Source organism: Myxocyprinus asiaticus, chromosome 34, assembly GCF_019703515.2.
Source record: "Myxocyprinus asiaticus isolate MX2 ecotype Aquarium Trade chromosome 34, UBuf_Myxa_2, whole genome shotgun sequence".
Classification (NCBI taxonomy): Eukaryota; Metazoa; Chordata; class Actinopteri; order Cypriniformes; family Catostomidae; genus Myxocyprinus; species Myxocyprinus asiaticus.
Genome location: NC_059377.1, coordinates 3,417,734 through 3,436,852, shown reverse-complemented (window position 1 = coordinate 3,436,852; position 19,119 = coordinate 3,417,734). Strand labels below are relative to the sequence as shown.

General features: G+C 36.7%; 1 protein-coding gene across 1 annotated transcript; it reads right to left on the bottom strand.

Annotated features, from left to right (window-relative positions):
* Window positions 1–308: 308 nt before the first annotated feature.
* LOC127425730 (protein lin-28 homolog A-like) lies at window positions 309–19,093 on the bottom strand. The gene is made up of 4 exons (XM_051671994.1): window positions 19,063–19,093; window positions 18,419–18,576; window positions 3,689–3,867; window positions 309–531 (listed from the first exon to the last, which is right to left on the bottom strand). Exons 1-4 carry the CDS (start codon window positions 19,091–19,093, stop codon window positions 309–311), a joined length of 591 nt encoding a protein of 196 aa, XP_051527954.1.
* Window positions 19,094–19,119: the final 26 nt, after the last annotated feature.

The following is a 19,119-nucleotide window of genomic DNA, read 5'->3' as shown; positions in this document are numbered from 1 at the left end:
TTTTAGGGGGGAAAAAATCCTGCATTGTCCTTTCAGGGGCTCTGTAGTTTTACAAAGATTTTCCAAAAAAATAAATAAAATAAAATAAAAAAATTGAATGGGATAGGATAATGATCACCATTTTCTTTCTACACCTTTGAAAATTAATTATCATCTGATGTCATCCAAACTTCCTGACTAAAGTACAAAAGTGAGAGAAAACATTCATTTATGCTGATTTAAAAACAAAAACCTGAGTTAGTTCCAAAAGCAGCATTCTATTGAAACTTTTTGATTGCCACTTGTGTTTCCCTGATGATTTCCACCATCTAATCAGAGCTCTCGAGGGGTAAGGGGGTGTGACACATGTCCTCCTCTTCTCCCGCTGTTGAAGTTGTGGACTTTCCCTGAGATCCCGGTGATAACTGCTGTGCCTTGATTGGGCAGTTGGCCACCATGTGGGAGATGCTCTGGCAAAAATGGCACTTTTTTGGCTGAGGCGGCAGCTGACATTCTTTGGCGTGATGGTTTGGCCCTCCACAGTTGAAGCATCTATAAATGGTGCAGAGAAACAATTGTTATTTGCATAAGTGACCATTAGAGCGCGCTATAACTTTTGAAATCATTGGCCAGTGATAAAATGATCAGGTTTTGTTTGGAATGGACTACTAGCTTACTCACTATTCAGCAGTGTGCAGTATGTACTCTATACTGGCAGCTATTTTGTAAAAACAAACAGTACTTGAAATGGAACACAGAATGGAACAGTAAATGTTTCAAACAGTGGTATGCAACATTGTTGTTTCAGTACCCCACTATTCTGCATGTTTGAGGGTGTTATTGTTCAGGCAGGGGAAGGAGGCAGGTTTTCGAGGAGATGGGGCATCTCTTTGGCTCTTTGTTTCAATATGCAGCCTGACCTTTGCACTTTGATCCCTGTTCCCCTCTGCCCACCCCCACCCAGCTCACATACATCACACCTCAGGGTTGCTATGGCTGCATTCACCTTTGACCTTTCTTAGGCACCTACATCTGTTATTAATTAAATGGACAGGATCTGATTCTCCATCATGAGGCATGGACAGAGAGACAGAATATCAATGATAACCAGCAGGAAAAAGTACATTTTACAAAATGGGAATTGCCACATGTAGAATTCTATTCAAGTTTTCTGATTATGTTAATCGCATGACTGATACATTGTCGCAGGTTACTGTAATAACAATGCACTGCTTTAAAATGGAGGCGGCCACTTTCAAGATTGTGGGCAAATGACAATGTTTGGAACAGGATACATACTACTTTTACCATTTCTGCAGTAAAGACTATGCATTCTGTGCGTAGAATGCACATTTTCTATAAACATTGCAAGTGTTAATCCCGCCACCAAAATTACAGAAATGTTGTTTTTTTTTTCGTTAAATTTTTTTTTGTTTTTTTTGTCAACAATAACCAAGACGAGACAAAAGACACATGACAATTACAAAGTGATTTTAATTATAACATACTGCTGACAAAAATGACGAGAACTGCATGCACTAACGATGTTTGTTATTGTTTAAAGGAAATCTAGAAAATATTTATTTAAATAATCCACATATAGTTTGTTGGGGATCATTTTTCATCATGTTTAATTTCAAAATGCAATATACATCACTGATATACGGTTATAGCAACATGAATAAAAACATCAACTGTCATGCAATACTTGTCAAATAGTAAACCATTTTACATCATGTTATAAATGCTTAATGACACTTATTCAACATTAGTAACATATGAAAATGTATCTTAACATCTATAAAGCATGTATTAAAAAGCTGCCAACATTAGAAATCTGTACATAAAGTTTAGTATGGCTTAGTGGTTGTCAGGCTTTATTATATGATATCTGATGTGAGTGCAAAAACACTTTTCAACTCTTCACGCTCACTTTAGGTACTAGAACTAGTTAAGTCAGGACAACACTGGGAGCTGCACCATTCTTTTGACATCAACGTGACAAGGAAAGTGACAACTCAAGTCAGTCAAGTCATTACAGTAATGAAAATAAAAACAAAAATGACATAATCCCTCCTTTTAATCTCACTATAATATTTTATTATTATTATTTTATTTTTATTTTTATTTTTTTTATTTTTTTGCTGCATTGTGACAAATCATGAGTTAGGGCATTTTATGTTTTTTGATTAAAAAAAGTCTGAAAAAGTATATTTATACAGTTAAAAGTCTCACTATTTGGCAAGTACTGCATGAAAGTAGTCCTATTACTCATGTTGTTATAACCGCATATCATTGTTTTATATTACATTTGTGAATTACTTATTAGTCATTAAAAAAACAACTTTAAAAACCAAATGGACTACTAACATACTACTGACTGAATAGTGGGTACACTGTATACTACCTACTATATAAAAAAAAAAAGTGAAACATAATGCAACGATAATCATTCATGATGACCTCATCAGGTTTCATTCAAGTGCTGTCTCATCATATTGAAAAGAAATATGGATATTTGATTTGAAAATATTTATGCAAAATGTGGCAACTCTTTACATTTTTATTGTTTCCTTTTTAATCAGATTACTTTACTGATTACTTCATCGGAGAGGTAATTACATTATTTAACTATTACTTTACTATCAAGTTACTTAATAAAACACTTCACAGAAACATTTTTGCTCTTCCGCTCAACAAATAAAAACTAATGTCCATTTTCTCCTTGTTCATTGTCGCACACCCTTCAGCTTTCACAGAAATGCAAACAGACGTACATTTGAACACCTGGCTTAATATTTTAAATGTATTAAACATATTATCTAAGAAATGTGTAACCCAAGTAATATACTTAAAGGTAATTACCTTAAATGAAGGTCAGTAATTGTAATCTGATTACAAGAATTTAAAATGTAATGTGTTACACTACTTTGACTAAAAGTAATTAGATTTCAGTAACTAATTACTTTATAATCAGATTAAACCTTACACTGATTATGAACAGCTTTCAGTTTCAATGTAGCTTAACCAACAATGACCAGTGGCTTGTGAAATTGAGGCTAATTTTATACAAGAAAAAAAGTACCACCTTTATATTAGGTGTCTTGAACAACTTTAGCATTTAATACAGTGTATTTATTATGTACATAAGTGTTGTTGCATTGTACTTGCTTTTAAGTACCTGCATTTAATTACATCTGTAATTACACTGTTAACAAAAGTTACCTCAACCCATAACTCTACTTCTAAACATACCCGTACCTCAACTGCAGTAACATCAAATGTGAATCATGTGAGAATTTAGCTGAAAAACATGTCAGTTTAGTTTCACAATAAATATATTGTAGTTAAAGATGCCTTTAAAGTAGGGCCGAAAAGAAAATTGGGAAGGTTTTTTAGGAATAGTCTCAAAGAAAAAAGCAAAATGTAAATGGGGATGTGCCTAGTATATGAGGATGATTATGCCTAAACAAATACCTCTACCAAGGTACTGAATGTTTAATGTGCCATGATAGTACTTTAAAGAATACCATTGAATTACCATGGTACCACATTAAAAATAAAAAAGGGCTAATATAATGGTTATTTTTGATAGTGTCAACTTTACAGCCCACCCTAAGAGACTTATGGCCCACCTTAGATCTTAGAGCTGGTCTAAAGTCTTAAATCATTCATAGAGCATGGTCAAACAAAGATGTTCTTCACCCACCGGTCTCCTTTTGAATGACGCTTCTGGGCACATTTGGGATTTTTCTCGCTGCCTACACATTGTGCCCCGCCTGGCCCCGTTACCCGTAAGGATTCGAGACCATTAGAAGACCTTTTAAATGCAAACTCCACTGCTTCCCCTTCCTTCAGACTGCGAAAGCCCTCCATATGAAGCTTGCTCTGTAGAGAGATGGTAAAAACACTGCTTCAAACACTTGGATCATTGGCTTAGCTTACCAATTTGTCAAATAAATGATCGTGATGAGGAATAAAAATGTATCATTATATAGATATTACATTTCTTGATGACATATTGTAACAGGTAATGGTTGGGCAAGGAGGAGGCAGGAACCGGCTGAACAATCAACATAAACTTTTAATGCATAAATGAACTTAAACAAACATAAACAGACACACATGCAACGTAGCCGCATGCAACTCTCTCTCTCGAACCGGCGTCTCCGGCCGCCCCTTATCTTGCTCTCCCGCTGATCAGCCGATTCAGCGCCGGCCGTGCTCCATCACGCCCCGGCCACGCCCTCCTCCTTGTCACACTTATGTAAAGTGGGGTCCAAAAGTCAGAGTAAATAAAATGTTCAAGAATTGTATAAATTGAATTTATTTATTGTCATTATAATCTGTACAATGAAATTTCGTGTGGCACCATCCTACAAGCAGCATACATAGTGTATGCATAAACTGTATATGTGCTCATGCACACACTTGGAATATTAACATACAGTACATTATATATAAAATATATAAACAAAGAAAAGTTATGTAAAATTATTTAATTTTCTGCATTATTTTACCAATCAAATGACAAAAGTTGTGACATTGACCATGTTAACACCTTAGTACACAAGATCAGATTTACTTGCTTCCATCATGCAGGATAAAACAATCATCATGTTTTGTACAAACCTTGAGCCCATGCCATGTTAAGTTAATGTAAATGGGGCGAAATCTCACAGCGAAATCGTAAGGATTTGTACGACTATTCTAAATTTGGCTAATTCGCATGATATTCGTACGACCTTCACTACAGCCAATGACGTCGCTGGACATCATTTTCATCTAATACGTGACAATTACTTGCTTCTGTCAAACACAACAGCTTCCTATCATGTTGACACATCTGATCGATTAGGTTTAGATAAGGGGTTTGGGTAAGGGCATAATATTATTAAGCATGTCCTTGACACCTCGCTAGTGGAACTCGCACTTACTTCTGCATTATACATCCGGGCATTTGCACGGAAATCGTACAAAATCATACGAAATAGCCAACTCGTAAAATATGTAAAAGTTTTTGTGAGATCGGGTTGGTATTTCTGTAACTGCTGATCTCCTGGGAGTTTCACGCACAACTGTCTCTAGCGTGTAAAGGGAATGGTGCAAAAAAAAAAAACATCTAGCAAGCGGCAGTTCTGTGGGTGAAAACGGCTTGTTAATGACAGAGGTCAGAGGAGAATGGCCAGACTGGTCCAAGCTGACAGGAGGGTGACTGTAACCCATATAACCACACGCTACAACAGTTCTATGCAGAAAAGCATTTTTGAACATACAACACGTCTAACATTGAGGCGGATGGGCTACAGCAGAAGACCCCTCCGGGTACCACTACTGTCAACTAAGAACAGGAAACTGAGGCTGCAGTGGGCACAGGCTCACCAAAACTGGAGAGTAGACAATTGGAAAAACATCACCTGGTCTGGCAAATCTGGATTTCTGCTGAGGTACACAGATGGTAGCCCCACTGCAGCCTCAGTTTTCTGTTCTTGGCTGACAGAAGTGGAACCCAACATGGTCTTCTGCTGTTGTAGCCCATCTACCTCAAGGTTCGACATGTTGTGCTTTCTGAGATGCTTTTCTGCTCACAACAATTGTACAGAGGGGTTATCTGAGTTACCACCACCATTAATCCTTGAGATTTCCAACCCAGCATACAGGTACACTCTCATTAAACCATAGTCATATTCAAAATTACAATAAACGATTAAAAGAGAAAATATAAACCCACATCGTGTAGTTCAAAAATCTGAGTCTATTCAAAATATAAATTAAACCTGGGAAAAGGTTTTAGTATTTTGCAAATGTGATTCACTGAAATGGGCTAAATAGTTGATCGGCTTGTGATGCGTGAATGGTTTGCAAGCGCAGAGTGAGTCTCGTCACACTTTAATAGTGTTTAGTCTCCCATTCAGCTGATGAAAACACGCTGCGTGATCATGAGGAAGGATTACATCAAGCTGTAGACTGGAATGCAGATGTGAAAAACTTAATATAAATAAAATAGACTGCTCCTCTCTCGCTGTTGCTTGTGTGCAAGTAATTACCCCTCTGCATGATTTTGAAAAATGACATGATATAAGAAATATTTAAGATTCCACACAAATTTATGATCAGTAATCAAATAAGCAAATTTGTGACATTAACTGTGTTAACTCATTTTGTACAAAAGAACAGGTTTTCTTTCATTAAAGCACTTAAGATGCTCTGTGAAAATTCACAAGCAGGTTCATGATTATATTATAGTCATCAGGTTTTGCATAAATTTTTCACTCAAACTGTTATGCTGATAATATCATTTGTAATGAAAAACAAACAATTAAATTAGGGGATGTCGGCACAGCCATTGACCAGGAAAATAAAAAATGGCACTCCATGTCAAAAAGGTTGCCGACCCCTGCTCTAGAAACTGTTGTGTGTAAAAATCCCAGGAGATCAGCAGTTACAGAAATACTCAAACCAGCTCATCTGGCACCAATAATCATGCCACAGTCCAAATCATTGAGATCATATTTTTTCCCCATTCTGATGGTTAATGTAAACACTAACTGAAGCTCCAGACCCATATCTGCATGATTTTATACATTACAATGCTGCCACACGATTGGCTGATTAGATAATCATATGAATAAGCAAATGTACAGGTGTACCTAATAAAGTGGCTGGTGAGTGTATATTGTAATGAAAAACTTTTTTTTTTAATGCCATCCAAGTGATGGCAAAACACAAACACACACTTGACTGAAAGGTTTGTTCAAAGTAAGATGGAGATTAACCCAGGTAAGCATCTGAAATAAGACACCATGATTATATGCATGATAATAAGTAGCACTTTGCATTTTATTTGCAGTTTGCAATCTCCTCAAAACATTTATTCGAGAACCACGTTAAACGTCAGCATTCTTCGACATTATCTTCTCTCTCCAAGGTGTGTGTTTCTGTAAGAACCAGCACAAACTGCATCTTCCCTGCCCCCAACAGCATTCTAAATCATCTTCATACTGAAACCACCACAACCAACTAGTCATGTAGCCCTCAAAATCAAAATGGCTTCCTTCTCTGGTCTCTTTGCTAATAAACTCTGAAGATCTGTATCGGTCAATGGCTGTGTCCAAAATCAAAGGCAGTTGCCTTATTACTTCATTGCCTAGTCAGTCAATCACTTAACAGACAGCGTTTTTGTAAAGTACCTTCTGAGACTACTGGTTTAAAGCTAGCTAATGATCTACAACAAATTCAAGTGAGCTTTTGAGATGACCAAGCAGTGTTGGCAATACGGAGGGCACTTCGACTGCTGTGGCCCTTCTCGTCAACCAGTGTGTCCTCTGCCCCCAGAACCATTATATATCTTTCCCATGTGTTTCAGTAGAATATGTTCTAGCGTTTCAGCGTTCTATAGGTCGGCACGTAACGCTGTGTAAAGAGAAAGCTCGAGTTGCGTGCATCATCTCAGGCAGATCCACGGATTGCCCCAGTTCTGTTCCGCTCGCAACCTCTGCACCAGAGAAATTGTGGTCTGCCCATGAAAAAGTCTCTTTAATAAAACCCAAAAAATCTAAACAAAATAAACAATGGATGATAATCAAGTTAATCAATTCACAAAATAAGATGTTCCTACATAATCTGACATACAGTTTCAGCTTTTAGGAAAAAGTATGCCCATTGAGTGTGCAGTCAGTGCAATATTGCGCAAGCAAAAGTGCTGTTATGGCTGTATATCAGCATGGCTGTGATTCAATCGTTGGCACAAGGTGGCAGGCACCCTAAGTGTGTGTAATTACTCCATCAGCTGTGATAGGCAGTAATGCTGAAGCTGTTAGTTTAACTGCTATAGTGTAGTAGTAATCCAAGCGATCATGTACTGAGACAAGCCGATGACGTCAATGAAACCCGCTCTCTGACTGACAGCACAGACTTTCAACGTCAACTCAACTCGCTCATCACCACCTGTCAGCTTATATCTTTGTCACAGGGATCAATCAAAATCTCCAGATCTAAACTACGACACACCTGCAGTGCTCTTACACTGTAGTTTGGAACACCACAAACACAAGCGGAGTGATACAAACAGAGAAGCATACCAGTGCTGATATGACTTCTTTATCAGCATTCCTGGAATGCCTCTTGTCCAATCAGATTCAAGGACTGGAACTAACTACTGTATAATTTTAGATTTAGCTTAGGATTTAAGAAAGATGCATACTTTTTGTCTTTGATTCTTAATTACAAGTTGATTATTACATTTTATTTTAGTCTAATTTGTAGCAAGGTTAAAAGATATTAACTTTATTTATTGGGAACATTTAGTATAGTTTTAGGGTTTTGCATGTCTACAAAGGCCATGAATTGTCCTTCAGATAACAGTGTTACATTTAATTAGTGTATATATAGCATGGACAGTGCTTACCTAACAGGAGGGGGGAAAGAAAAAAAAAGGACATGGAATATTCAAATAAAATTGCTATTATAACTGCTCCTTTTCGTTAACTCATCATCTTCATATAATCGTTGATTAAATAAAAGGCACATTACTGCTATTGCTACATTTACATTTCAACTGCTCTATCAGACTGCATTTATGCATGTTCCATCAACTTTAAGCTATTTAAATGGGTTGATTTTTATTTTTAAAAATTAATTAATTTCCTATTGTTATATGAAGGTCTCATTAAAACAGACTTTTTACAAGGCCTTCATCATTTATTTTTTTATATTTTTATATTAAAATGCCTTTTATGTATACATTTTAGCATTTTAGCCTTGTCCCAGATCTAGACTTTTAATTTTAAACAATGAAAATCCATTATAAATTAAAATAAAAATTTTTTTTTAAAACAAATACATTTTTGTTATATAAGCTGTGCTAATCTAAACAAAAGACTGAAATAAACAAACCACTTCATTATTGTTTGTAAAAATAATTGCTATTTTTTTAATAAATATTTCAAATCCTATGATTTTCCATCAAACCAAACAATTTTGCCCATAATACAGTTTCTTTAATAGTTAGTGCACTTGTTTACAAAGTCGTCAAGTGTCAAATTCTAGGTTAATATCACTTGTGAGCAGTCATTCCCAATAAAGCTGCAATTTTGCCATATTATGTAACAAGTGTGAAAATATTATTTAATGTGTGTATTTGCGATGCACAAAATGTTTGCTATGAAATTAGCCATAGCAAGACAAAGGAGTTGGCCATTTTATTTCAAAAATGTTAAAAATGTCATTTCCATCAGCGTCATTTCCAGCACAGAATTCTATTTAACAAAATACAGAATTTGAGATGTGCTGGAAGAGACACAAATTTTGGACTTTCACACAAAAGAAGAAAAAAGAAAGAAAAAAATGACATCTCCTGTGTTGCATGGACATACACTGTTGGTCATTGTTAGACAAATTAAACTAGTGATGCTTTCAAAAAAATGACCAGATAAAGGCATCTTTGTGGACTGGATATGGAACATGCCAATATCTATCCTTCAGTCACTAGCACCAACATCTCAGTTTTAGAGACCTGGATGAGACAATTAAAGTGTGGCCATTGTGATGACTGGGGTGGGCCAATGAGCTCCCCCAAAATAACTCCATCTGGTTAATGCTTACCCTGCTCAGTGTTGTGCGTTTGCTGTGGGAAGAGGTGGGGGAACCTCGCATGCCTGAGATAGTTGCTCCATAGGCATATGGAAATGGGGCTCAAGAAAGGATCTACCATTTAAAACCACTTCTACTTGACTCTTAAAAAACAGCCAAATGGTGCCATCATCTAACACAAACCAACTCACTAGATCTTTGGTCTCCATGTTAATTTCAGCCAAGCTGTTTAAAAGAACATCTGCTCGGTGGTGTTGAACCAATACCTTAAAATCAGCCCTAGGAAGATTGCTTATCTTCTTGCCAGGACATGCCTTGGGAGAATGTTGTCTTTGCTCTTTTACACATTAAACCCCCCAGTGATCTGTAGTAAATTCCACACATTCTCCCTCTCAGTGTGTCACTGGACGGCTCTTGTTATTTAATCTTGTTAGCTGTATGCAAGCTGGCTTTTTTTGTGTTGAGAAATATTTAATCACTGCTGTTCGTCAGTATGTTTTCAATTCTGTTATATAAATTAGTGTGTTTTCTAGTGCATTTGTCTATTTCTGTTAAAGGTAAAAGTTATCACCTTATCAATGGGACGGGGCACTACAGTCACTACAAAATCATACAATGTTATTAAAAATAAAAATAATATTTAATAGACCAACTCCCAGTCAGCATGCCAAGTGATGTGGCTTACAATATCTCACGCGTCGTCCATTAGAGGCAACACCTCGCTAAAACACCATGATGTGCCAGCAGCAAGATTCTAATACATATGGAATGCATAGTTTACAGTTAGTGGTGGTTCGGGACAATATTGAATGAAAATTGAGACAAATTTGCAGAGCGATCCCAACTCTAATTCTAGCTGATGGGATTAAGGCAGTAGGTTACAGATGATGGGGCAAGCTGACCAATCAGTTGAAAGCGGCGTTTCAGCGCCGCTCACATGTGCGTATCAATTATTCAAGGCGTAAATTAATTTTTTAAACACTGAAGGTGTAAAACAAAAATTGAGCATTTCTCCCCAATCTCTTTATTCCTTTTTAAATAGAAAATAAAATGGTCAACAGGAAATGAGTTTGTATGTGCTTATTTTATTTATCAGTGTTAAGACCAATAAAGAAAAACACACATTTTAATTTTTCATTTTTGGGTTAAAAAAAGAAAAAAGGAATGGATGTAAAAGTACACGGACCTAGCTGACATAGGGTCAAGCACCTCTTATGAAAATACGAAAAATATAAAAAGAAAATGATTTTGATTTTCAATATTATTCTCATTATTATAATTATTATTATTACTCTTATTATATTTTTTTGCCCTAAGTGTCTTGGCAGCAAAAAAAAAACAAATTTGAGACACAAAATTTGGCAGGATTGTGTTCATCCACCCACTACTCAGGTGCACACAAGCGCGCGCACACGTACACACACACACACACACACACACACACACACACACACACACACACACACACACACACACACACACACACACACACACACACACGAACATACACCTACCACTTGGTGGCACTATAAGCACTTTTACATTTTTGATAATATGTCGCAACCCTATGGGCTAGAATGAAAATACTTTTTCCTGATTCCCTGAGTTGAGTCAAACAAAATGTATATCTCCGATATCAGTTGTCAATTAATTTTTTCTAGAAAAAAAAACTACTCCTCCCAGATGGTTCAATTCGCAAGAAATGTTGCATGTATCATCTAGAGACCCTCGTGACAAAAGGTTATCAAAAGATTTTAAGATGTGAAATTGTTCAGAAGATGTAGGTTGATAAGTGTATGTTAGCCATGGCCAAAAAAAAAAAAAAAAAAAAAATGAATTGGCTTATATTTTCTAAATGATTAGAAGAATAAATATTCTTTTGAGCTCTTTTTGTCATGAGTATGGTGGTCCAGAGGTGAACAACACAACAACATTTACAAAACAAACAAAAGTTCACAACACAAAGAAATCAAGCCACAACACAAATAAATTCAGCCACTACACAACAGAAATGCTCCTAGCTCTAGGGGGCAACATTTTTTAAACTTTATTGTCAGTATTATCTGCCTAGATTAGAAGGATAGGACAGGATAAGACATTCCCAATGTGAGTAAAGTAGATTTATGTTTTAATTTAACTAAATACATTTTGGCAAAGACATCTGTGCATTGTGAAGCTGAGTACTGTATTAAACTATATGGCAAGTTTTAGCACAAAATGCGTTGAGTAATTAATTAAAAAATTGCATATCCTTTCTTATATGCTAAAATGAGAACCCTGACTTAAAAAAAAATACAACTTTTATATATATATAAATTTTTTCAATGATTTATCTTTATCTTATGTATACATTTTGGTTGGTTTTTAAGTATTTTTTTTATCATTTGTTGTTTTTTATTCCTTCAACTGTACTTGTCTTTATGACTCTGTGATTGCATTGATACATCTTATTGACATTTATATAGAAATAAATCCAGTTTTAGTACAATGTATGGACTTTTCAGACAGACCCTTACCCACCATAAGCAGAATTTCCAACTTTTATCAGTGTTAAATTAGCAATCTGGAATGATTTCACCATGTTCACCATGATCTGACCATCTTAAATATGGGACAAATCACATCCCGTATTGATTCGATATGGGACACATCATTTCATCTTTAAATATGGGACAATCCCGTATTTTACTGGACAGGTGGCAACCTTATATGGTGTTGTCTCCAGGCAACATAAAATTTGGCTGTGCCAAAGTAAAACACCTGATTCATGATTCCTTTCTTAATTTTTGTCTTGTAGCTTCATTTCATTGTGTTGAGACCTAATTCTTTGAGTTGTGGCTTCATTTCTGTGTTGTGAACTTTTGTTTACTTCGTACATTTTGTTGTGTTGTGCACATCTGGGCCACCGTACATAAGGGTCTCAAGGTAATTTCGTGTTAAACAGACCAACATCTAAGGGGAGTTCGAAAAAGTTCGTTTAGATTTTATCAGTTTAGATTGGATTAGATTCAACTTTAAGAAGTCTGTAAAAACCATAACTACAAAGTAACTACAATACTTAGTAAGGAAAACACTTTTCCCCAGACAAATCTGTTCTTTCAAATTTGAAAACTTTGGTCATTTTCTCCACATTTTCAAACTGCTTGTACCTGAATAAATGCTGTTTGTGGCTATATTTGCAAATTTATTATATCAACTTTTTGTTTGCAGCATGTAGTGTGGCTAAAGCCAAGTGCACAATACAAGTCAATTACAACACCATTCCTCCCTAATTAAAGCTACAATCCAAAATGTGTTCACTAATAGACCCACACATATAGCAACAGTGTTTATTTGTGATAACAACATGAAGGGCAATGATTTGAACAGAATGGGGGCGGGGGGGTGATGTTGGAACAGTAGGCACACCTGATGACTCGTCGGACAGATTTCAAACGGGTTTCTTTGAAATCTGATGTAATGTATGCAACTAGTCAGGGCGAGTTTCAGAAGTGTGCACGCTACAAGACCATCGGCGATGAGCACAGAATACGATCAGAGACTGCTTGTCGCGGACTTATCTCCGACTCAAACCATAAAAGGCTACAAGCTTGAGTAGTGTATCAACCATATCAAATCAACCATGACATACTGATAGTTAACTCTGCATATTAAACTGGGATAAAGAAAGCATTTGAACATTTAGAAAAATTACTAACATCACCTTTGAGTACTTCAAATTATGAGTAAGAGCTTCCTTAACACCGCGCATCTACATCGGGTGGGAGGCTCGCGGTGGTCCACACTGTTGCTCTCACATGATGTCAAGCTTAACCCTGACACTTATCTCACAGAGGGGGGTGGGTAGGAGGGCCGCTAAGAAAGGACTCAGGCCTAACTGCCACCCTACCCCCATCCTTTGACCTCCTCTACCACTCGCCCTCCTCTTTAACTACAGAGGCTTTTTTATGAATGAGTTCAGCTAACAACCCCCCTCCCCTCAAATACTTCCTCCCTGCCCCCCTTTTCTCCATTCTCTTGGTCTCCATTCCCAACATTCTCTCTCAGCATATCTTTCAACTGCTATGTTCCCATTAATAATGAAATGTCTCTCCATCTTACCCTTGTTTTGGTCATTCCCACACACAAACACTATTCATTCAGTGATTCTTTGATTTAAAGGAGGCAGGATTTCCTCCCATGGGTCTGACAATGACAGCCATTGTCTCTTTAACCTGGTAGGTCCCACAGCTGTCACCCTACTCTTAGCATCATCAATACATCCACAGAAAGAGACTGGGGTAAGTTTTGGGGTGCCTCCTGGTTATCAAAACCCAGACAACCCAAGAATGGCCTAAGATCTTCCTTTAAACAACCAAGGTCAAATTCACACGTGTACTCTTAATGTTGATCTAAAAGGGTTGTCTGCAGTCCATCGACTATTGTTTCAAGTTCAGAATAAAGCGGTGTACACGTGTCGGAACTTGTGTAGTTATGAGTTGGAAACTCTTAGATTCTACTTGGAGCTGTTCACATCTTCGGACCTCAGCAGGTTTCTATGGCAACACTCATAACGTCAGTATGGCTTTGTTGTTGATAACAGCAAAACATTTATCACTACATTAATTCGCCTCTAAATGATCTTGCAAAATGTTTAACAACTAAAGTGCTCCAGGTACAATTGGCCTCATTATTAACAATGTGTGTTCACTATCTTTAACTGTTGAGTGTGCTGTCAGATTGGTTCTTTTAACTTGATGTCACAACAGTCAAGTCAGAGCTTTCAAATAACTCAGTTTACTACAAATTACGAGTTCTATGAAGATGTGAATGCTTTTTACAAGTCAACATGACATGAATGACTAGAACACTATGCTTAAAGTCAACATGAAATGCCAATCACAACCCATTTTAATTCTGTAATGAGTCATATACTGTACATATTTCAGTCACCATTTCAATTTCATTGCATCTTTTTCTATACAATGAGAGTGAATGGTGACTGAGGCTATCAGTCCCTAACATTCTCCCCTGGAACACAAAAGGAGTAAGGTATTAAGCCATGTGGGTTTGAAACAACATGAGGGTTGAATTTGGCCAAACTATTCCTTTAAGAAAAGCAAATCATGTTGGGTATATTTTCATTTCATGTTGATCTCAATTGTTACATCATAATGTGAAGTCAATGAGACCTAGACACAATCTGCACTAAGCCTGACCACCCCCTGTTCAGCCTCCCAGGCAGCCACTCTGGAGGTAACCAAAGACCTCTTACTTACAGAGAGATCACTTGACACTATGTGCAAGGCTGCTTGCCTGTAAAATGTTCTAATCTCTGGGTAATTTTACACAATGACCTGAAGTCATGAGGCAGCTGCTCATTTAAAAGGGTATTTTTATTACAATAAAATGGCTACACCACATGACTTTTTAAATCTTAATCAACCTTCAAAAATAAGCTGATAATTTTTTTTTTTTAAGAAATAAAAAAATATTATGCACTAGTTATGCCAACATTTATTTTTTCAAGAATTTCATGTTTTATTGACAAAAAAAAAAAAAAACAACAGACTTGCTGAGCCACAGGCTTATACCATCCACCTCCATAAAACTTCCCACAGCACTATAATGCAGTGCAGCTAAGAACTGCACTAATGGACTTAAGGCAGAGTTTCTTCTTATGGCCCTCTGAAGGTGTGGTTTCACAACCTGCAGCAATTCAAGGATCTTGGTCCTTGTAAATCTAGAATTTTCTTATGATGTCGTCATCAGATAGAGAGTCAAGTGGGGAGAAAATTGTCCTTATGTAGCCATTTATATACATGCATCACCTTCTGTGCTCAAGCTGTAGGATTCTTTGTAAAGCTGCCATTGTTGAGCATTTGATACACACATAGACACTGTATTTGTTAGGAGAATCATTAAAACACCTGCTACTGATGTGCCTGAGGAATGGATAGAAACACCTTGGTGGCTAATAATCATCTAAATTAACTAGCTAAATGTGAGCGTTTCATCGATGATTTGTGACAGTAATACGGCACAGCTTAATTTGATTATCAAATTATTGCATTCATCTGTTAATGGGTTTTTGGTTTTAAAATAGGCTGCTTTCATGCTGTTTATTTTTCATTGTTTTCATGCTGTGGCTTGGGAAAAATGAGAAGTAAGGACTCTCTTTAGAATTCTCTGAGGATTTAAATAAAGGATGTGTTTTGTGTCATGTTTGGCTTATATTATCATGGCTATTATCTTGTGTATTGAGAAAATCTTTACATAGCCAGCTTTAGTATACTTGACTGTTGTAGTGTGTGTGATGGTGGGTCATCACAAAACAATAAAGGTTTGTATTTCATTCCATACATAGGATTCTTAATCACACTTACCGTATATAATTTATGCAACACACTCTCACGGCGGAATTGTCAGGATTCGTACAACTTTTCAAAATTTGCCTAATTCGTATGATATCGTGCGACTGCACTTGTTGGAATTCCTATGACTTTCACAACAGCCAATGATGTTGCTGGACATCGTTTCCATCTAATACATGACAATTACTTGCTTCTATCACACACAACAGCATCCTATCATGTTTACACACTCTACTGATTGGTTAGGTTTAGATAAGGGGTTTGGGTAAGGGCATACTATTAATAAGTATGTCCTTAACGCCTCGTGCGCGGAACTCGCGCTTACTTCCGCATTAGACATCCGGAAATTTGCACGTGAGTTTATGCGAACAAAATCGTACGAGACCATACGAAATAACCAACTCGTAAATTATGTACAAATTTTCATGTTTATTAATGACATTATTCTGATAGTTGATAATGAAGTAATGACATTGCATGACATGATTCACACAATAATTGCTTACATTTGATCTGGCATTCCAATGCTACTGTGATGCACCAAGTCACAAGTATGTGCTCATTTCTAAATGTTAAACTACTGGATGAATTCCCAGTGTATTAGAAAAGCACTAACTCTAAACACGTTAAAAAATAATATTTTTTTGTCATCAAATGGGATATTATATTTTGTATTTAAATTCAGATTGTGAAGGGTTTTAACTTCTCTGTCACTGAAAAGCAACTTGAAAATCGTATGTTAGTTGCCATGCAGCACCACACAGCTTCACCAAAGCCCCGTTTGCCAGACCCAGCCTGTATCTTTCACTCCATATGTTTAATTCTGTATCTTTCATTGTGTCAAGAACAAAAGTGACGTTCTCATTGGTTTTTGAAATGTGTGCATATGTATGTGCTCAAGTGCCCCGGAGGTAAGAGGGAAACCCCACTATTGCAGCTCAATGCTGCAAGAGGTCACAATGAAATCAAACACACAAGCAACAGAGGAAATGTGAAAATAAAGCGAAACAACGGAAAACAGAAAATAACAGAAGTAGTCAGATGCCATGTTCGTTATTTACAGCAGCGTCAGGGAAATAAAGTTGCTGTGGAGCTGCTTACTGACCGAGCTGCTTTATACTGTAATAAAAAGTGTACGCCACTTACAAAGTGCATATAAACATAAATGTCTATTTCGTGTCTTAAGCAGTTTTTTCACAATAAACGACTTTCTGTGTGTGTAAATGAGCTGTTATAATTTGATATCCATTCCATCTCTGCAGAAGTTATTACTCCACCCCCTGAGTAACATCATTAACGACAGCTCTACATTGTTGAACCAACGTGGTTTGAATGATGGATGTGTGATATAGTTACTATAGGGTTTCGGGAAACATTCGTGACTAGCTAGTTAGTTTATCTAACGATGCATCGCAGCCTACTATGGTGGTTACGCAGTAGGTTACGTCGTTGTTTGGGAAACGCACACTTGGACGACTACACCACATGGCATGTTTGAATAATAATATGAATGAATGAACGAACATTACATTTATATAGCGCTTTTCTGACACTACACTCAAAGCGCTTTACACAGTGAAAAGGGGACTCTCCTCAACCACCACCAGTGTGCAGCATCCATCTGAATGATGCGACAGCAGCCATAGTGCGCTCACCACACACCAGCTATTGGTAGAGAGGAGAGCGATAGAGCCAATTATTGGATGGGGATTATTAGGAGGCCATGATAGATAAGGGCCAATGGGGGGAATTTGGCCAGGACACATTTTAATTTAATAATTAATAATAATAATAATAATAAAAACATCCAAATGACTTTGAACTCAGTATTTGAAAACATGTCCATCAATTGAATTGCATTTGTAATGTATTTTTGAATAATGTAACACATCTGGAAAATGTGTTTTAAAAAAACACGAACACTGACACGAAGTTTTACACTCTTAAAAATAAACGTTCTTGTTAGAACCAAAAAAAGCTTGTACAGCCTGACAGGAGAGCCTTTTTGAAGAACTAGAAGTAGCCTACTATTGATTTACAGACCCCCAGAAACCAACACACTAATCTTAAAGTACCAAACATCAAAACTTTATAAGCCAACTCATGAAATTATACAAATATAGGACTGTATTACTGAACCTTTATTTGTACGAGTCAAGATCCTGATATAAAAGTCTTCAGTGAAAAGTTCTTTAAAAGGTTCTCCAGTGTCAGACATGTATTTTTATGAGTGTAACGCACACAGATCACTGTCAGTCTAACGGTTTCATTTTTAATATATTCTTTTTGTGTGTATGTGCAAATATAAACATGTATGGTGGCATTTAAAGTTGTTTAATGTGTTGTCACAATAAAATGTTCTCATCAACACCAACTCTGGATTACAGCTTGATAAAGGGCAGTTAAAATATGACTCAACTATGTGTTTACGCATGGTAGCCTGTATTTATGTCACTTGAATCATTAGAAAATACAAAAGCTAGATTTGTTCTCACCTGATGTACGAACACATCCACGGGTGATTGCAGACACATTCCCTCCTGATGGGTCATGGACAGAAACCCGAAGCCCATCCGCACGTTAAACCATTTACAAACCCCACTGCCGTGAAACGAGCCCGCGTCTTCGTCGTCCTCTGTTTTTGCACAGCACCCTTTAAAAAAGCACACAAACAAAAACACAATTCACATGCAACCCCACATGCGCAAATATCAATGAATCCCTCACGTGGCGTGAAAATGCCAAAAGAGTTTTCGAAACGCGAGTGATTGAAATGTTCCAAAATGAGCCTCCGATCCAAGCATATTCCTTGGATACTTTTTCAGCAGCCTGCTAAATTTATACTATCAAAATAACAGCATAAAAACTCATATTTAAAAAAACTGCAATAGTAACACAATATCAACCATACAAATGAACAGATAAACCAACTAATGTTTTCTAGCTAAAGATCTGGTAAGCGCAATTACGTATTTTTACACCTCTGAACTTGTCCCAGATTGAAAGAAACCATATGATAGATGTTTCTTTCTTTAAAATCATACTTAAACGGTCTTAGCGTCGCCTGAGTAAACTGCTCCTGGTAAAAGTTCAACTTGCTTCAGTGTTCAGTAATGAATCATTTAATAACCCAACTCACCTGTGTAATACTGTTCATACACCGAGCCCATTTCGTCCATCAGTATTCAAAAAGACA